Source organism: Salminus brasiliensis, chromosome 18, assembly GCF_030463535.1.
Source record: "Salminus brasiliensis chromosome 18, fSalBra1.hap2, whole genome shotgun sequence".
Lineage (NCBI taxonomy): Eukaryota > Metazoa > Chordata > Actinopteri > Characiformes > Bryconidae > Salminus > Salminus brasiliensis.
The window spans coordinates 20032405-20047475 of NC_132895.1; the positions used below are offsets into that span (position 1 = coordinate 20032405).

Here is a 15071-nt window from a genome sequence, read left to right on the forward strand (position 1 = left end):
ATGTGTCAGTGTTACATGTGGAAGGGGGAGAGTACTCACGAGTGGGTAAGATAATATTGGGAAACTTGGGTAAACCCTAAATTATCCTTTCAGCTTGTCCTTACATGCTGTACCCCATATAAGTACTGTTATTTTCATAAATGTTTAATTTCATAAAAAATACCTTTACTTGAACATAGTGGTAGGTCCATTCTATTTTCTGTTGGTCAAAATGTACAGTGTTTGCCTCGTTTTGTGGCAGATAAAGTGGGACTAGACGTTTGTGGAAAAGACATCATAAACCGACAGATTTCTCAAAATCTACCTTAAGAGAATGCTCTCATTTTAATGTTTGTGCTTCTTTGGGACGTGCTGGTTGGTGTGCTGCCTGCTTTCGGATGTGCCGGTTGAAGTGGAGGCTGACCAAGTTTTTTTTACTGTACTTTACACCTGGGTTAATGTGATCAAAGTGATGTGATTAATGCGCACATTACCTGAAGCTGTAATATAGTAATATGACATAATATAATAATAACATAATTTCATTTAATAAAGTATGTTCTTATTCTGTTTAGTTTAGCTTGTTTAGCAGCAACTGCTGCTTTCTCCGAGCAATTACATTTTCTTTAGAGGACTAATAAAGTTTTTTTTCCTCATTTTATAAAACTTTTAATAAAAATAGCTCTACTATCATTATTTTTGACATATGAACATAAATTATTATAAATTATAATACTTTTTCGGGACTAGTATTTTACCAACATCCCACTCTTACTGCCCAAAATCAACTGGAAAGACTTTTAATTTGTTAAGATTTGTTTCCTCACATTGCCAAACCGCCGTCTCTCCGGTTGAGCGGAAGTCAAGCCGAGTCGTAAACGCTTGGAAGCGAATAGGTCGTTTGGAAAGTACGGTGTCTTATTTCAATACTTCAGATTACGCGGTTATTTAAGGTAAGGGTATTTAAGTTTAGATATGGGTAGACTTTATTATGTTCATTAATTAAATAGAGGCAGCAATAAAATGTTGGGTAACCTTTTACGTGACGCTAAAAAAAAATAGGCTAACGCGTTTAGCTAGCTATCTAATAACAGTGTTAACCGGCCATCAGTTCGCTTATGTGTAGTTTTAAATAAAGTGACCAACTGACTGGAAGAAATAACTAAACTGAGTTTTGTGTAACTAAACTGTGTCAGGTATAAGTCCATTAACTCTGAAGGAGTGATTGTCCGGCTTTGTAATATTACCTAGCGCTAGCAGTCTGAGCTAGCGCCGCTGTGCTTGCTTGCTAGCTAGTTAGTTAACTAGCAAGCTTGAGACAAAGGTTGTTCTGTTCTGGTAAATTAACTAGATAATAGCTAGTTCAGATATGTAAGATGTGTATTTGTGTAACGGGTAGCGTTAGTCTTCAAAAGTTCCCGAATAAAGGCTAATATGGCGATGCATACCTATTTAGCTAAATTTGTTTATCACGAAGCAGTTGAGAGGATGTAGCTATATGGCTGGATAGCACTAGCTAGCTACCTGTTGGGTCCTTTAAGGTGGCGCGGAAGATTAGAATAAAACAGTAGCTCAGTCAGTAAGTTAGCTATCTAGCTACCTTTACCTTCACACTGAAAGTACAGGTCGGTGCCTAATTGCTCCCAGTTACAGTCACATTTCGTTTCTAGCTCGTAGTAAAACGACGTGTATGTGTTGCTCAGTTTGGATGGGCGCGGTTGTTTATATTAGCGAGCGGAAGTTGAGCTGAGCTAGGCTAATTAGCTAGCAGAGTCCCCTGAGATAAACAACGTGAAACCGAAGCAGCGCAACAGGCTCATGAAACCCAGTAACGAGACCCCCGGCGGCGTATTGGTTATCGCGGCAGTTGGCTTGGATTTTACGGCTTAGCAAGGGGCAGGGAATGCTCCGGGGTAAAATGTCACCCTCGCAATTTTTATGACTTCAACCTTTTTTCCTATTCTGGCTTTAGCAAGATGCGGCGCTCGAAACGGATGCGCTCTCCAGATGGATGGATCTCGGAGTACAGCTGCTGGGAGGAGAGGGTGGAGGTTCGGAAGAAGGCGAAGAGGAGCTCCAGGAGCTGGGAAAGAGAGACGAGACCCGGGCGCTTCCACCACTACAAAACATACGAAAGGTATACTGTTAAATCTTTGGTTTTGTATTATTACTGTTGATAATTATACTGATTATATTTATTAGCTACCCGTTTGAGATCTAAATTACTGTAATGGACTGAACCAATGCAATCAAGCCCTCTCAAACCCCATTGGTGCCAACAATTTAGAGAATCTGGTGGAGGAAATACCGTTGCTGTTACACAGATTATATTCCAGGGATCAGCTGAAGAAATTAAAACACTATTTGTTTTATCGAAAGAAAAGACATGATGGTGATATTTGGCAGTAAAGGAACATAAGCTGTCGATTTTCTAATCCATTAAGATAGCCAGTTTGTCTGCCCATTCTAACTACATAAAATATAGCTTTTAATTGAATCAATCGCAAAGCTGTTTCTAAACACTAAATCTGGTCCATGTTTCTCAGACAATATACAGGTGTGACATTGAGTTATTTATTTATGTATAAATAAATTATATTCAAATAAGTGTATTCAAATGTACTTATTTGAATATAATTTAACAGCTGAATGAAAACCTGGCTAGATATATTGTAAGTGGTCAGTCACTTTGACTCACCCATGTTGATATGATGCATGTGTTCAGCTGTTTAAATGTATGGTGCTTAAGTAAGACACAAGGTCCTGCCATACCATGAGCTGAGGTGTCTTATTAAATGATTTACTGTTACAACATTGACAGGTTAAAGTATGGCTTTCCTCAAGCTGTATGTGTGAGGGAGGAGTAAAGCATTCCAAGAGGTGCTGTCTCTGAGGCTCGCTCTAAGTATAGCCTCTGTTGAGGATCCTTCCCCTCTGGGAAGACATTTGATGCCTTTGACGCTGGGCAAGTCAAGATACAGCATTCCTCACACCCTTGGTGAAAGGACTAATAAATTGTTTCAAACAGAAAGACGAGTGTTTAAGTTTTCAAGGTAGAGACAGTACAGGCAGGGTGATTGCCTCCAGATGGATGCTTACAGATGATTCCAGAGCAGGTACTGTGCATTTTACATTATATTGCCATGCCTATGGCTCATGTTATTTCTGCAGGCATCACAAATCAAGGAGGCTGGAGTACACAGAGCACAGGGCGCGAAAGCCCAGCCTTGAGTCGCGGAGCTATGAGAAGCGAGTTGACGATCGAGCTGTCCCTGCGAAGGAGCAGGAGAGGAACAAGGACTGGCACCATTATAGCAAATCTTCAGCACGCAGCGGCCACAGTCACCGCAGCAGCAGGGAACACCAACACCCTCACCACTGCAGCAATCGATCACACTCGGTAAAGACTTATACTGTTACATATTTATTTGTTCTGATATGCATTGATAGAGAAAGTGGTTTTGATCATGTCTCTGTTTTCATTATATGTTGCTAGGGATATGTGCTTCTTCCGTTGAGTGTAGAACCGACCAGTGATAGCTTTCAAATCAAAAAGTATTTTAGGCAGTTTCTATTATGGGCTCTCATTAGACAAGTTAAGGAGGTGGTAGATTACTAATGTGTTGCTAAAGTTATATGTTAAATAAAGAAATGGCTAGTTTTAGTTGTTAATGAAGTATATGTTCAGGGTCATAGAATAAGTGATTCCAACATCTGTTGTACTGTTACTTGCTCCACTTTACACCAAATCTCTTGTCTGAAAATGTTGTTGCCATGTCTTTCTTCTGTAACACACACTATGTTGACCTCTGTACCGTTGCTCGGGGCTGAATTTGAAATTGCTGCTGCCGTGGCCTGGTGCGGGTTTCTGAATGGGTCCGAACCTCTCCCTTCCCTTCACCAACCTACTTGCTGAATGAATGAATGACGCGTTCGGGCCTGGTTCTGACTGGTGTTTGATGGTGATGATGATGGTGGTGATGATGATGGTGCTGATGCTGGTGTCCGTGAACGTCACACCCCCTCCCCTTCCAGAAAAGTCATCGCAGGAAAAGAACCAGGAGTTTTGAGGATGATGAGGAGGGTCACCTGATCTATCACAATGGACACATGCTAAGAGCAAGATGTATAGAACACATATCTTTCTCTGTCTGTTCTGTGTCTAGTGGCTGGGAAAAGTTAGTTGGGGGTAACTTTTGAAGGGGAGCTGAAATTTATTTGAGCAGGTTTTAACTAAATTATGTGGAAGTACGTTGCTGGATTTTTGCACACTTTTTAAACCATTAAATGTCAGTATGTACAATGTAACAAAAATGTTCACAGTCCCCTGTAGTGCATTTACTAGGTCTGATAACTGATTAGCCCAAATTGTCCCTAAGGTGCACTAACTGCATGCTCTGTATCTTCTCTTTAGATGAGATTGTGAGCACTCTTGGAGAAGGAGCCTTTGGAAAAGTGGTGGAGTGCATTGACCACTCAAAGTAAGTTGTGTATTATTTATGGATCCCCCCTCCCTTTCTTTTTTCTTTCCTTCCTGTGTGCCTCACAGTTAACAAACATATGTTGTTGGTTTTCGGCTCATCATCTGTTGGCAGAGATGGTATGAGAGTGGCCCTGAAGATCATTAAAAATCTGGAACGTTATCGGGAAGCAGCTTTGTCGGAGGTAGAGGTGCTGGAGCGAATGAACTCTTTGGACTCTGCAAAAAGATTGTGAGTTGCTGATTTCAGTGTAATTATTATTTTTTTTTATTTTATTTGTTAAACAGTAGGCATTTCTAACACGCAAAAAACAAACCATGTGAATCCCTTTCAGTGCCTGCGTGCAGATGCTGGACTGGTTTGACCACCATGGTCACATCTGCATCGTGTTTGAGTTGCTGGGCTTGAGCACGTATGACTTTCTAAAGGAGAATGGTTTCATGCCCTTCACTGTGGACCAGATCAGGCACATGGCATATCAGATCTTCAGAGCAGTGCACTGTGAGTACTGGTCACTGTGAGAGCTTTACAAACAGCTATATGCAATGAAGTGTGACTGATCTATAGACTGCTTATATAGCCATATTATAATCTTTCTTGTCTAATGTCATCCATAGAAATTTTAGTTTTTTGCAGGTATCACCGTACATATTTTCTACATTGAGTGATCGATTATTTGTATTTGTGTTTATTTTCTTCTAAAGTTCTTCATCGGAATAAGCTTACACACACAGACTTGAAACCTGAAAACATTCTGTTTGTGGACTCAGAATATGATACGGAGTATAATACCAAATTGGTGAGCTGACAATTCAGAATTCTTTTTTTTTCTTTCTTTTTTTTCATTTTTCTTTTTTGGATTTTATTTTATTTTTTTTATTTTTTTTTGAACCGTGGAGTAGTCAGTTTTGAAATGCACCTTTGTTAACTTCTACAGAAACGAGATGAGAAAACATTGAAGAACCTTGATGTGAAGGTGGTGGATTTTGGCAATGCGACATATGATCATGAGCACCATACTTCAGTGGTGTCAACACGCCACTACAGAGCACCAGAGGTTATCTTGGGTAAGAGGCTTGACTAGTTTGTCATTTGTGTTATGTGAAATGTAATGTCCTTCCAATGTAGTTTATTTGTAATTGTAATCTACTTGTTTGTGAGAGACAGTTAGGAATATGTTGTTATTGTCAGAGCTTGGATGGAACCAGTCCTGTGATGTATGGAGCTTGGGCTGCATTCTGATTGAATACTATCTGGGATTAACATTGTTTCAGGTAAGAAGCGCAACAGACCTGTTCTCAGTCAGGACTATCCAACATTGTATCCATATTATTAACATTTTGTCGCGTTTCACTTTGTGCAGACTCATGACAGCAAGGAGCATCTGGCCATGATGGAGAGGGTTTTAGGCCCCATCCCTGTCCACATGCTTCAGAAAACAAGGTACATTGGCTGAGAAGTAAGGTTAGGTGGTGTTGTGTTGCTTGTACATATGTACATACATAGCTGATTTGGCTTTCTTTTGATACCTAATTAGTAGTCACCAGGAATGTCCCAGTCAAATCCAGTGGCTCGATATTGGGGCTGATTCATGCTTATTTTTGTGGGTCAGATATTGGCTATTTTAATCACAATCCAGTTCCAGAGTCTTTGTTTTAACCACTGTGTTCGGACGCCATCTGGTGTCCTCAAGGCATCATTTCCAGACGATAAAAGTAAGGGCATTCACGCAAGGTTAATATAATCGTTTGAAGTTTGTAGTGTGGAATTGTTTTGCAGTAGCACGGAAACATTCTGTTTTACTAGAGAACCATGGGCTTTTCAGCACTAAAGAATGCATTGAGAACCCAGTGGAGGCTAACGCTAATACACGCACACTACAGAAACCCAAATCATAGCACATTCACCCACTATAAAACAGATTTCATATCAGATCCAGAGTTGTATGACTTGACTGCAGCGTTCTAAAGGAACTGGGAGCTGAATGGTCAGAGAGGTCATTCAGACTTGCATTATAAGATGTAAACCACACTGTAAAACATTTAAAGAAAAATGTAAGTCTCTAATGAGCTGAATGAATCAGTTCAGAATGTGTAATTAAAGAAATTGAACTCTAGACCTCTGATAATGTTAAACTGTATGATTGATTTACAGAAAGCAGCGTTATGTTCATCATGACAAGCTGGACTGGGACGAGCACACCTCATCTGGGAGATACGTAAGAAAGCACTGCAAACCTCTTAAGGTAACTCTAACATATATCTAATATATATGGAGACACTCACATCTGAAGTTTCTGTCTGCATTTAACAAAGCCCACTTGGTCCACTTATATTTAGACATTGTCTTGTTTCCTCTTCCAGCAATACATGTCCTCCAAGAGGTCAGATCATGAGCAGCTGTTTGACTTGCTCCATAAGATGATGGAGTATGACGTGTCCAAACGCATTACCCTGGAGGAGGCCATCAGACACCCGTTTTTCACACATCTTAAGGAAGAGAGTAAAAAGTGAACTCTTGGTTACCAGCTACACCTCATTACAGCTCCCAAGGAGATTGCTACTGACTGTATCAGTCTGCTTTAAAAGGAGCAATAAGTAGAAACAGAAACTTGAAGTGTTAAGAAAAGGCCTTCTTAACAGGTGCAGTTGTGCTTCATCATCTGCATGGTAATCAGTGAAGACACATGATGATCAGTTACCTCCTACCTCTAGTGACTTACCACAGTCGATAATATGCAGCTGACCACTGACATGCCAATGCTACTTATTTCTCCTTCAGGGTTGTGTGCTTATTTACAGTCAACGTGTCTATTTATTAATTGAATTTACAAGCCATGTTCCAGTGTATTCTGACTTTATTAAATTTTAGCTAGTTTTCAGGTAATCACTGTTCTGGTCTTTTTTTTTTTATATATTTTTTTTTTATATAAGTTGGTGGATATTTTACCATGGTGATTTCCAACTCTGACCTGGAAGCAGCTGTGCCGCTACATTGTAGTGTTTTTTTTCTGCTTTAACACCTGCATCTCAGGGCAAGAAGGGCTTGTCATTTAGTAAAACCAGAATGTGAAGGAACAGGTTGCTGCAGGATCGCTGTCTTACCAGGTCTTGTGATCTTCACAACCTAGAATATTCACACTCCAATAATGTGGCAGTATTTTAAGGCTTTTTCTACAGCTTTAGTGGATGCCAACAAATGTCAACACTTGTAAACAAATCCAAACAAATACATTTAGGATGGGGGGAAAAATTAAGGATAACTACTTTGGTGCCTAAGTGTTATTTCGGACAATTGCCAGTCAGATCAAATGATGCTGGCCACTGTATGGTTATATGTCTTTGTTAGAACTACCTAGTAGTTACCACCCAATCACAAACGTTTACTTTTATGTTGTAATAAAAAGACTAATAAATAAAATAAAAGTGCTTTAGATTGCTATGAGGGATGTTACAGAAGAACCTTTGGTTCAATAAAGAGAAGTGTTTTTGATATGTGAGTCTGAAGAACAGAAGAACTTGATGCAAAAGTCCTCAGGCCTATTACTGACAAGGTGAAAAGTTAATCTTTTATGGCATTGCTCAAAGAACCATTTGAAGTGCTGCTGTTTCTTATAGAAAATATTTTTATATTTCCCCTTCACATATTTTAGGATCTCTTTAGTAAACAAAAGTTAAATCGCTGCTATCCAATAGAAAAAATAGTTTTCTCCATCCTTTAAACTAGTTGGCCCATACCCTGTGTGAATGATTAGGAATGAGTGGATCAATAGAAATGCTCCAAATTTATTCAGAATAAAATCTATTTGCACTGACTTACACTGAAGTTAAGTTTTTTTTTTCCCCCTCCTTCTGTGAAGTTGCTGTTTTGGAGATGCCGGTTTTCCTTTGGACAGCGATGATATGTAGAACCTTGCTTGTAGAAGCATGAATCCTTTATGAGTTCCATGCCAGGTTAAATCATCTTAAGTAATAATTCCACTGTTGTTCTGAGGAAAATAACCTTTTTGCTTGGAGTGTAATGGTACCTTCTTTAAATGTGGTGTACTTGTCCTTCCTCCGAATAAGAACAGCAGTGGCCTGTAGATGGCACCACAGCTCCACGTTAAGAGACTGCTAAAGAAGCCGGTTTGACTTTGACAGCAATCTGTGACTCGAGTCCAGTCTCTAAAAACAGGAAACGAGAGAGAACATCAGCAGTTTTTAAACTCACTAAAGCTTGTGTTTAGCTCTGCATCTGAGCTGGGTGTTTGGGCGCTGTTCAGAAAGTGAAGCAGACCCTTATTTTCTGACACTCTGAGACTGAGCGGCTGTTCACTCCTAACGCAGAAGTAAAGCTCGCGCTCCTGCTCCCTGGAAGCGGATTGGACGCACTGCTGGCACGAGGCGCGCGCGTTGCCCAGGGGGAGAAACAGCTGGAGCACAGATCGCGCTCCTCACACAGCTGGAGGCTGGAAGCGCGCGCACTGGCTCAGCTCGCTCATTGGCCTGTCCGGCGGCTCGGTGTGTCACCGCGTGTGTCTTGTCAGCTGCAGCTCCGGAGGGCTTTAACCCGGGCCGTGTTCAGAGAGGCAGAGTTCAGTGAGTCTCTCAGCGTTGAGGATGCAGTGTAAGGCCCAGCTAAAGGAGATGGACAAACCGTCGGCCTGCAGTTCCAGCTCTGCAGCGCACTGTTTCCCCCAGCTCTTCTGCTGCCTCTTGTCTGGACTGTCTCTGGTCTTCTGTGTGCTCACCACCTTCAGTACTTCTCACCTGGAGAACAAAGTGGCGCTTCTGGAGACAGAGCGGGACTCCTTGTTCAGCTCAGTTCCTGCATGGCTGGAGGTAAACGGGACGCTGTGGGATTTAATTGACAAGCTGGTGCAGAAGGTGAGTCCGATGGGCTTAATACCTCTGTCAGATTAAAAAAAAAGTTTTTGCTTTGATTTTATTTTAGTGTTATTGACCTATATCACAAATCAGTGCACACAGAAGCTCCAATATTCTGGGTTATTGTTCTTCTTTTATTGATTTAAAAAACAATATATATTTTATTTTATCTATTTATTTGTGTATATATATATATATAATTTATATTATTATTTTTTTTTCTACAATAAGCTGATGCCTAGGAGGAGCTTGATTTGCACATTGTTGCTGTTTTTACTCTTAATTGTTTGCATGTTTTTTATGTTATTATGCACAATTTGGTGTCTTTTTAACTATTTTTAAAAATAAATGTTTTAATTGTTATATTTTTGTTTTTTTTTATTATTTTGTAAAAAAAAATGTTTTTTTTCTTAACTCTTATGTATGGCCAATAATATTTAAATAAATAATAACATGGAAAACAGCTATTAGCTATTAACTGCAACAGATAAATTCGATGTCTCACCTGAACTCAGAATCACTAAACAGTTGAAGATGCAGCTGTTTGTGAGATTTTAACAGATATGTTTGATTACTGCTTCAGAGACTCATGGAGGAAGCCCCCAAACTGCGCACTCCAAGGGACCTTGTGCAGGAGTGCTCGTGCCCTCCAGGTCAGTCTCTCTGAACACACACTTTTTAAAGACACATTCTCTCTCAGGCGTCTGTACAGAGCAGCCCTTTTCTGCAGGTGATGGCCAGCATGTGATCTTCAAATGAACATCTGAAATAACATTAACAGACTTGAAGACACTACACTCTTAGGTTCATAAAGGTTCATGAATGGTTACTGGATTGAATGTACACTTTCAGAAGTACCTTAGACATATAACTTTTACAATATATGGAGGCTCTTTCTTTATCTTTAAATAAACTCATGTTCTTCACACTTGCCCATCTCATCCACGCATATGACTGTTTAAAGAACCACCATTCGAACGTTTTTTTAGAGGTTTCTTCTATGGCATCACTCAGCACCCTCTTTGTGGTGCTTAGGGTTGGTGTTTTGCAACACTGAAACATCAAGAGAGTGAAGAGAGTCGTGGCAATGACAGATCAGTTTCCTCAGCTTTGTTTGTGGGTTTTTGATAAAATCAGCATTGAACCCAGTGAAAATAAGACAGAGAGCCTTTTTTTCTTTTACATACCAATTTTTATGAGTGTAACAATTTTAATACACTGAAATTTAAAACGGTATTGATGATATGCTCTTGTCTCTTCTGAGGGCCTCTTATTCAATGTCTTTTATTGAAAGTAAACTTTAAGGTCAATACTAATATATATGTATACCACTCATACATAAGCTTGTACATATCTGAACTGTGCTTTTACTGTGATTTACATAGTGATGTTTAATTTCACAGTGTTGAATGTATTAAGGTTTTATTTAAGCCAGTTCAGTATTTTATTGTTTATGGCTGCTTTATAACATCAATCATCTAATTCTGCCTAAGGACACGCTGGTGTGCACACTTTTTTATTTTGAAATTAAACTGTATTAACTACAGATCTAAATCTGTTTGGCTGAGGATCGCTCGAAACCGTTGTAAAAATACAGCTAAAGGCACATTAATGACCGCCTCACAACAACTGTATTATGTTCACTGCGCCATGCTGTTAATGAACTGTAATGCTGCTTAAACGGACCACCCAGTGCACTGACAGATGAGGTAAAAACTCAAGTAAGGAGCTGACAATTTCTTTTCTTTTACTAGAGATGCTAAAAAGAGCTACCAGGCTAAACTGATCCTTCACTCATATGAACTCAGTAATTCACTAATTAGTGCATTAGCTAGCTAGATAACCAGCAGGGAAAAGCGAGCACACGATTCTCAAATGCCTTTATTTTATGATCTACATTGTGCACTAGCTACATAGGGAGTAGGGAGCCATGTGTGCAATAAGGTACATACAACATCATTGTTTGATGCTAACAATACACTTGAAAGCGCATAGAGATGCTAATGGGAATTAGCATATCGGCATGGGGATGGTTCTGTAAGCAAAATTAATGGAGAAAGTTACGTCTTATAAGAAAACAGAGCTATGTCATGATAATTTATTTATAATTTAACCCAAAAAATGACTTGTCCATGAAATAACTGCACTATACACATTTCTTGTAGTCCTTTCTGGTTCATGGTTGCTTGCCAACAGTAATATTTTTTGTACTGTTGATTTTTTTTTATTGTCAATAATTTTGACTTCAATAATTGTTGATTTAAAATATGTGTTTTTTCCATAATGTTGCGGATGTTTTATAATTGTGGTAAACCGTTTGAGGCCATGCCTTTCAGTGATTTAATGACAGCTAAAACCCCATACCCAGATTAAAACCAGTGCTGCACAGCCTCTTATGTCTTATTATCTCTGCTTTACTTGTTCTGAGCCAAACCAGTATGTGTGGTATATAATCCGAGCTGTGTAAACATTGTAACCATGTAAAAAATAGAAAATCGCATCCAATCTGAAAATGCTGTTTCTTCAAAGTCACACACCTGCACTTTTGTGCTGATGTGTCCTTGTAGTCCACACATTTAAGGGTCAGCAGCATCTCAGTGCCTCTCCTGCTGATGTGCTCCGCTGGTTGGTACATCTGCGTGACCGTGAGCTCGTCCTTTCCCTCTCATAGACTTCACACAGCTTGAACACAGCCCACATGTGGAAGTTATAAAGTCCAAAATGTGTTTTTTCTGTCCTCGGCCTGATTGACAGGAGGGGATATGTTGTGAAACTTTGTGCATAAAGCATAAAAAAACCTATAGTGGGTGTCGATAGGAACAGTTCTGCAGGACAGAAGGTGCTTAACCTTGCATGTATTTGTGCACTTTGTTGCATTCTTTTCACAGTTTTCCTTTCTGGGAATGCACCACCTCAGAGAAAAACGACAGGTTTATTTGAGACTTAAATCAGATGCGTGCCCTCGCAGTGCTTTATAGAATTATATACGGTGGAATTTACTGCCCCTGCCATGACTTGGTGACTTTGATGCCCACCTATAGACTTTGCAGCCGTGCTCCTTCTGCTGGGCTTGCCAAATTGCGGGAATGGTTTGGCTTTACAGTCAAGTCCCAGAGGACCTCTGACTTGACTTGAGCTTCTGTTAACGTGCTGATTTTGCTTTCCTCAGTAGTAGTTTCTTGTGGGCACTCCAAATCTATAAATCACAGTCCAACATGATGCCTTTTCATTTTGAAAGTTTGGCAAAAACCTACTTTGATGTCTGTTGTTTTTTTCAAGGGGTTTGATGATAATCCTGGAACATTTCAGGACTAGCAGAAGAGAATTCTTCCATGCTTTGGTACAGCATGAGTATTCATACTCGATATAATGCCTTGTTTGTTCTGTACTGAATTTAAGGGAAAACAGAGTTATTACAGTGTTGCCATTACCCTGAATGTAGTTGTACACCAAGAAGGTTTTGAGGGACATTGACATCCATTATGTTGTAGCTACATTAGCATGGAAGTTCCAGTACAAAACAAAAGAAGCACAATTTGGACAACAAACTTTAACAACTGTATTTAGGGTATAAAGGGGAAATATAAATTATTATTATAATTATATTTTTTGTCTTATCTTTAATATATACATTTTTAGAAATTCAGTTATCTCTTACTTTAGTGCTTGCTCTTGATCCTGGAAATGAAGAAATAATATAGCCTACAAATCATCCCTGTCACCCAAATATCCAACCATCTCCATTTTTGCTGTTTGTCACGATTAATGGATCAAAAGAAATGCACCAAAATTGAAAATGTTTCCATTGTCTTCTATTGAAAGATAAAAAAGTTTTTTTCCTTCTTCTGTGGAGTCATTTTGGAGCCATTTTGAAGATACAAGGTTTTTGTGTGACAGCGACAGCATAGGGGTAAAGAGAAGCTGTTTTTCTTTTTTTTTTTAACCTTGACACCACTCTTGGAATATAACTATGATCATTATGCAGGTTTAGTTTTTTTGTTGTTGTTGCAAAACAGCCTGATCAGTAGTTTTGTAGTCCTGTAAGCTCCTGCTAAACAGTCTCCTATTCATTCACAGAAAAATGATTTGTTTTGTACTTTGTATTATTAGGCCATTTCTTTTATTTTTATATCTTTTATGTAACCAAACTGTCCACAGTCTGTGCAGAGCACAGCACATCATGCGCTTTCAATGTGAACAATCGCCAGAGGCTCATGTGAGAGCAGAGAGGGCCAAAACTAAGGATGACTAAGCTTTCCAGAACCACTGTAAACATGAGATCATTAAATATTCTACACAGCATCCTGATACTCTCTCTACTCTCTTAAGAGGAAATGCTGCAGGCTTTCTTTTTTTCCAGAGGATTCCATGGGGGATCTTTTCACAGGAGAGCCCCTTCACAGACATTCTGAGCGTCTGATTAGCTAGTTCTGACAGACCTCGACCCAAAAAGACTTTTGTGTAATTGCACATTTTCATTGGGGCATTAACCCCCCCAAGCCCCCCCCCCCAACTCTCTTTAATTCTGTAATTCATTCATTTTTTGGGTCACTCAGAAGGGATCAGATATGTGTGGTTATGGATATGATGTCACATACAGGGCTCTTATTATTATTATTATTATTTAACAAAATTATCAAGTAGTTGCTCTGCACAGACAATCACATTTCTGAAATCAAGCGTACTTTGCTGGACGGCCTCTACTCTTTTGGGAAGCCTTTTAACTGGATGTTGGAGCATTGCTGCAAGGATTTGATTGCATTCAGCCACAAGTGCATTAGCATTAGTAGAGGTCTGGTGTAGCTGATGTTGGTTAATTAGTTCTGGATCGCTCCAACTCCCAAAATATATTGGTTGAAGCTCCATTACTCTAGAGTACAAAGTTCCACTGCTCCACAGCCCAACACTTGGGGTTTTTCATGCTTGTTGCACGGTGGCTTATGTGCAACCTCTCCAGAGCAACCAGTTGTATTTGCAATGCTCATGGAGATTATACAAACTGTTTTTATAGTTAAATGCCTTTGGCAGTAATGGGTGCAACCTCAAGAATGAGACCTTAAAGAGACCTGATTTCACCTGATGGGCTGTCTGAAGACTTTGGTACATATGTATTCAGATCTTGACAGAAGCACTCTGTATTTTGGATTGAAATATGTTATGTTAACTCCAGATTCTAATAAGGGTTCAAGGTTACTAAAAACAGGAGATCAATGAAGAACCTTGGCCGCTCAAAGAATCTTAGAACCCCCTGTTTTAGTACTATGTTGAACCCTTTTTGCTGAACGTGTGTGTGTGCTGTAGGGTGTTTGCCATCACATTTAGTTACATTTTTGCAATTGCAGAGCGCTGGCTATGATCATTTTAGCTGGATGTTCCATTTTTCGTCGCTTGTATGTTTTTTTACACAAGCTCAGATCAAAGAGAGCTGGTTATAGCCTCACTTCTCAGTGCGGCAAATATTTTTATTACCTGTTAATTATCAGAGCGTCTGCTAAACACTGTCTTTCCAAAAGAAACCCAGCAGCTCGCTTGACCCTCAGTGGAGTGATTTTACTGGCTGCCTAACAATCTTCTGTTGGTGGCAGTTATAGCTATGAAGGGATGCCTACAATTTACAGCCTCGCTACAAGTCCACCGGGGACGTTTTAGCGCTTGCTTTACTGGGCCTTAACTTTTATCGCCTCTAAAATATTTTTCCCCTAAAGTCATTGCTGTTTTCTATTGCACTAAGCTTGTAAGAATA

General features: G+C 39.6%; 2 protein-coding genes across 3 annotated transcripts in view; both read left to right on the forward strand.

Moving 5' to 3' along the window:
- Positions 1-828: 828 nt before the first annotated feature.
- On the forward strand, positions 829-8278 carry clk4b (CDC-like kinase 4b). Of its 2 annotated transcripts, XM_072661346.1 has the most exons (13): positions 829-932; positions 1952-2116; positions 3151-3379; positions 4015-4105; positions 4394-4460; positions 4575-4691; positions 4795-4961; positions 5165-5259; positions 5398-5527; positions 5652-5734; positions 5824-5903; positions 6615-6705; positions 6824-8278. In XM_072661346.1, exons 2-13 carry the CDS (start codon positions 1956-1958, stop codon positions 6971-6973), a joined length of 1461 nt encoding a protein of 486 aa, XP_072517447.1. In that variant the 5' UTR covers positions 829-932; positions 1952-1955; the 3' UTR covers positions 6974-8278. The 2 variants fall into 2 exon arrangements, with proteins under 2 accessions (XP_072517447.1, XP_072517448.1); XM_072661347.1 differs by lacking the exons at positions 829-932; positions 1952-2116; positions 4015-4105 and having other exon boundaries at positions 3298-3379.
- Positions 8279-9313: 1035 nt separating this feature from the next.
- col23a1b (collagen type XXIII alpha 1 chain b) overlaps positions 9314-15071 on the forward strand; it is a 103598-nt gene continuing 97840 nt past the window's right edge. The window contains exons 1-2 of the mRNA XM_072661348.1: positions 9314-9328; positions 9912-9981. The gene's annotated coding sequence lies outside the window, so the exon portion shown is untranslated. The remainder of the gene's footprint in view (positions 9329-9911; positions 9982-15071) is intronic.

Excerpts from the sequence above, each read along its gene's own strand:
- clk4b (XM_072661346.1), top strand. The coding sequence starts at position 1,956 with ATGCGGCGCTCGAAACGGATGCGCTCTCCAGATGGATGGATCTCGGAG. Across the intron at positions 4,106-4,393 it reads ACACATGCTAAGAGCAAGAT|ATGAGATTGTGAGCACTCTT; the intron begins GTATAGAACACA and ends TCTTCTCTTTAG. Across the intron at positions 4,461-4,574 it reads GAGTGCATTGACCACTCAAA|AGATGGTATGAGAGTGGCCC; the intron begins GTAAGTTGTGTA and ends ATCTGTTGGCAG.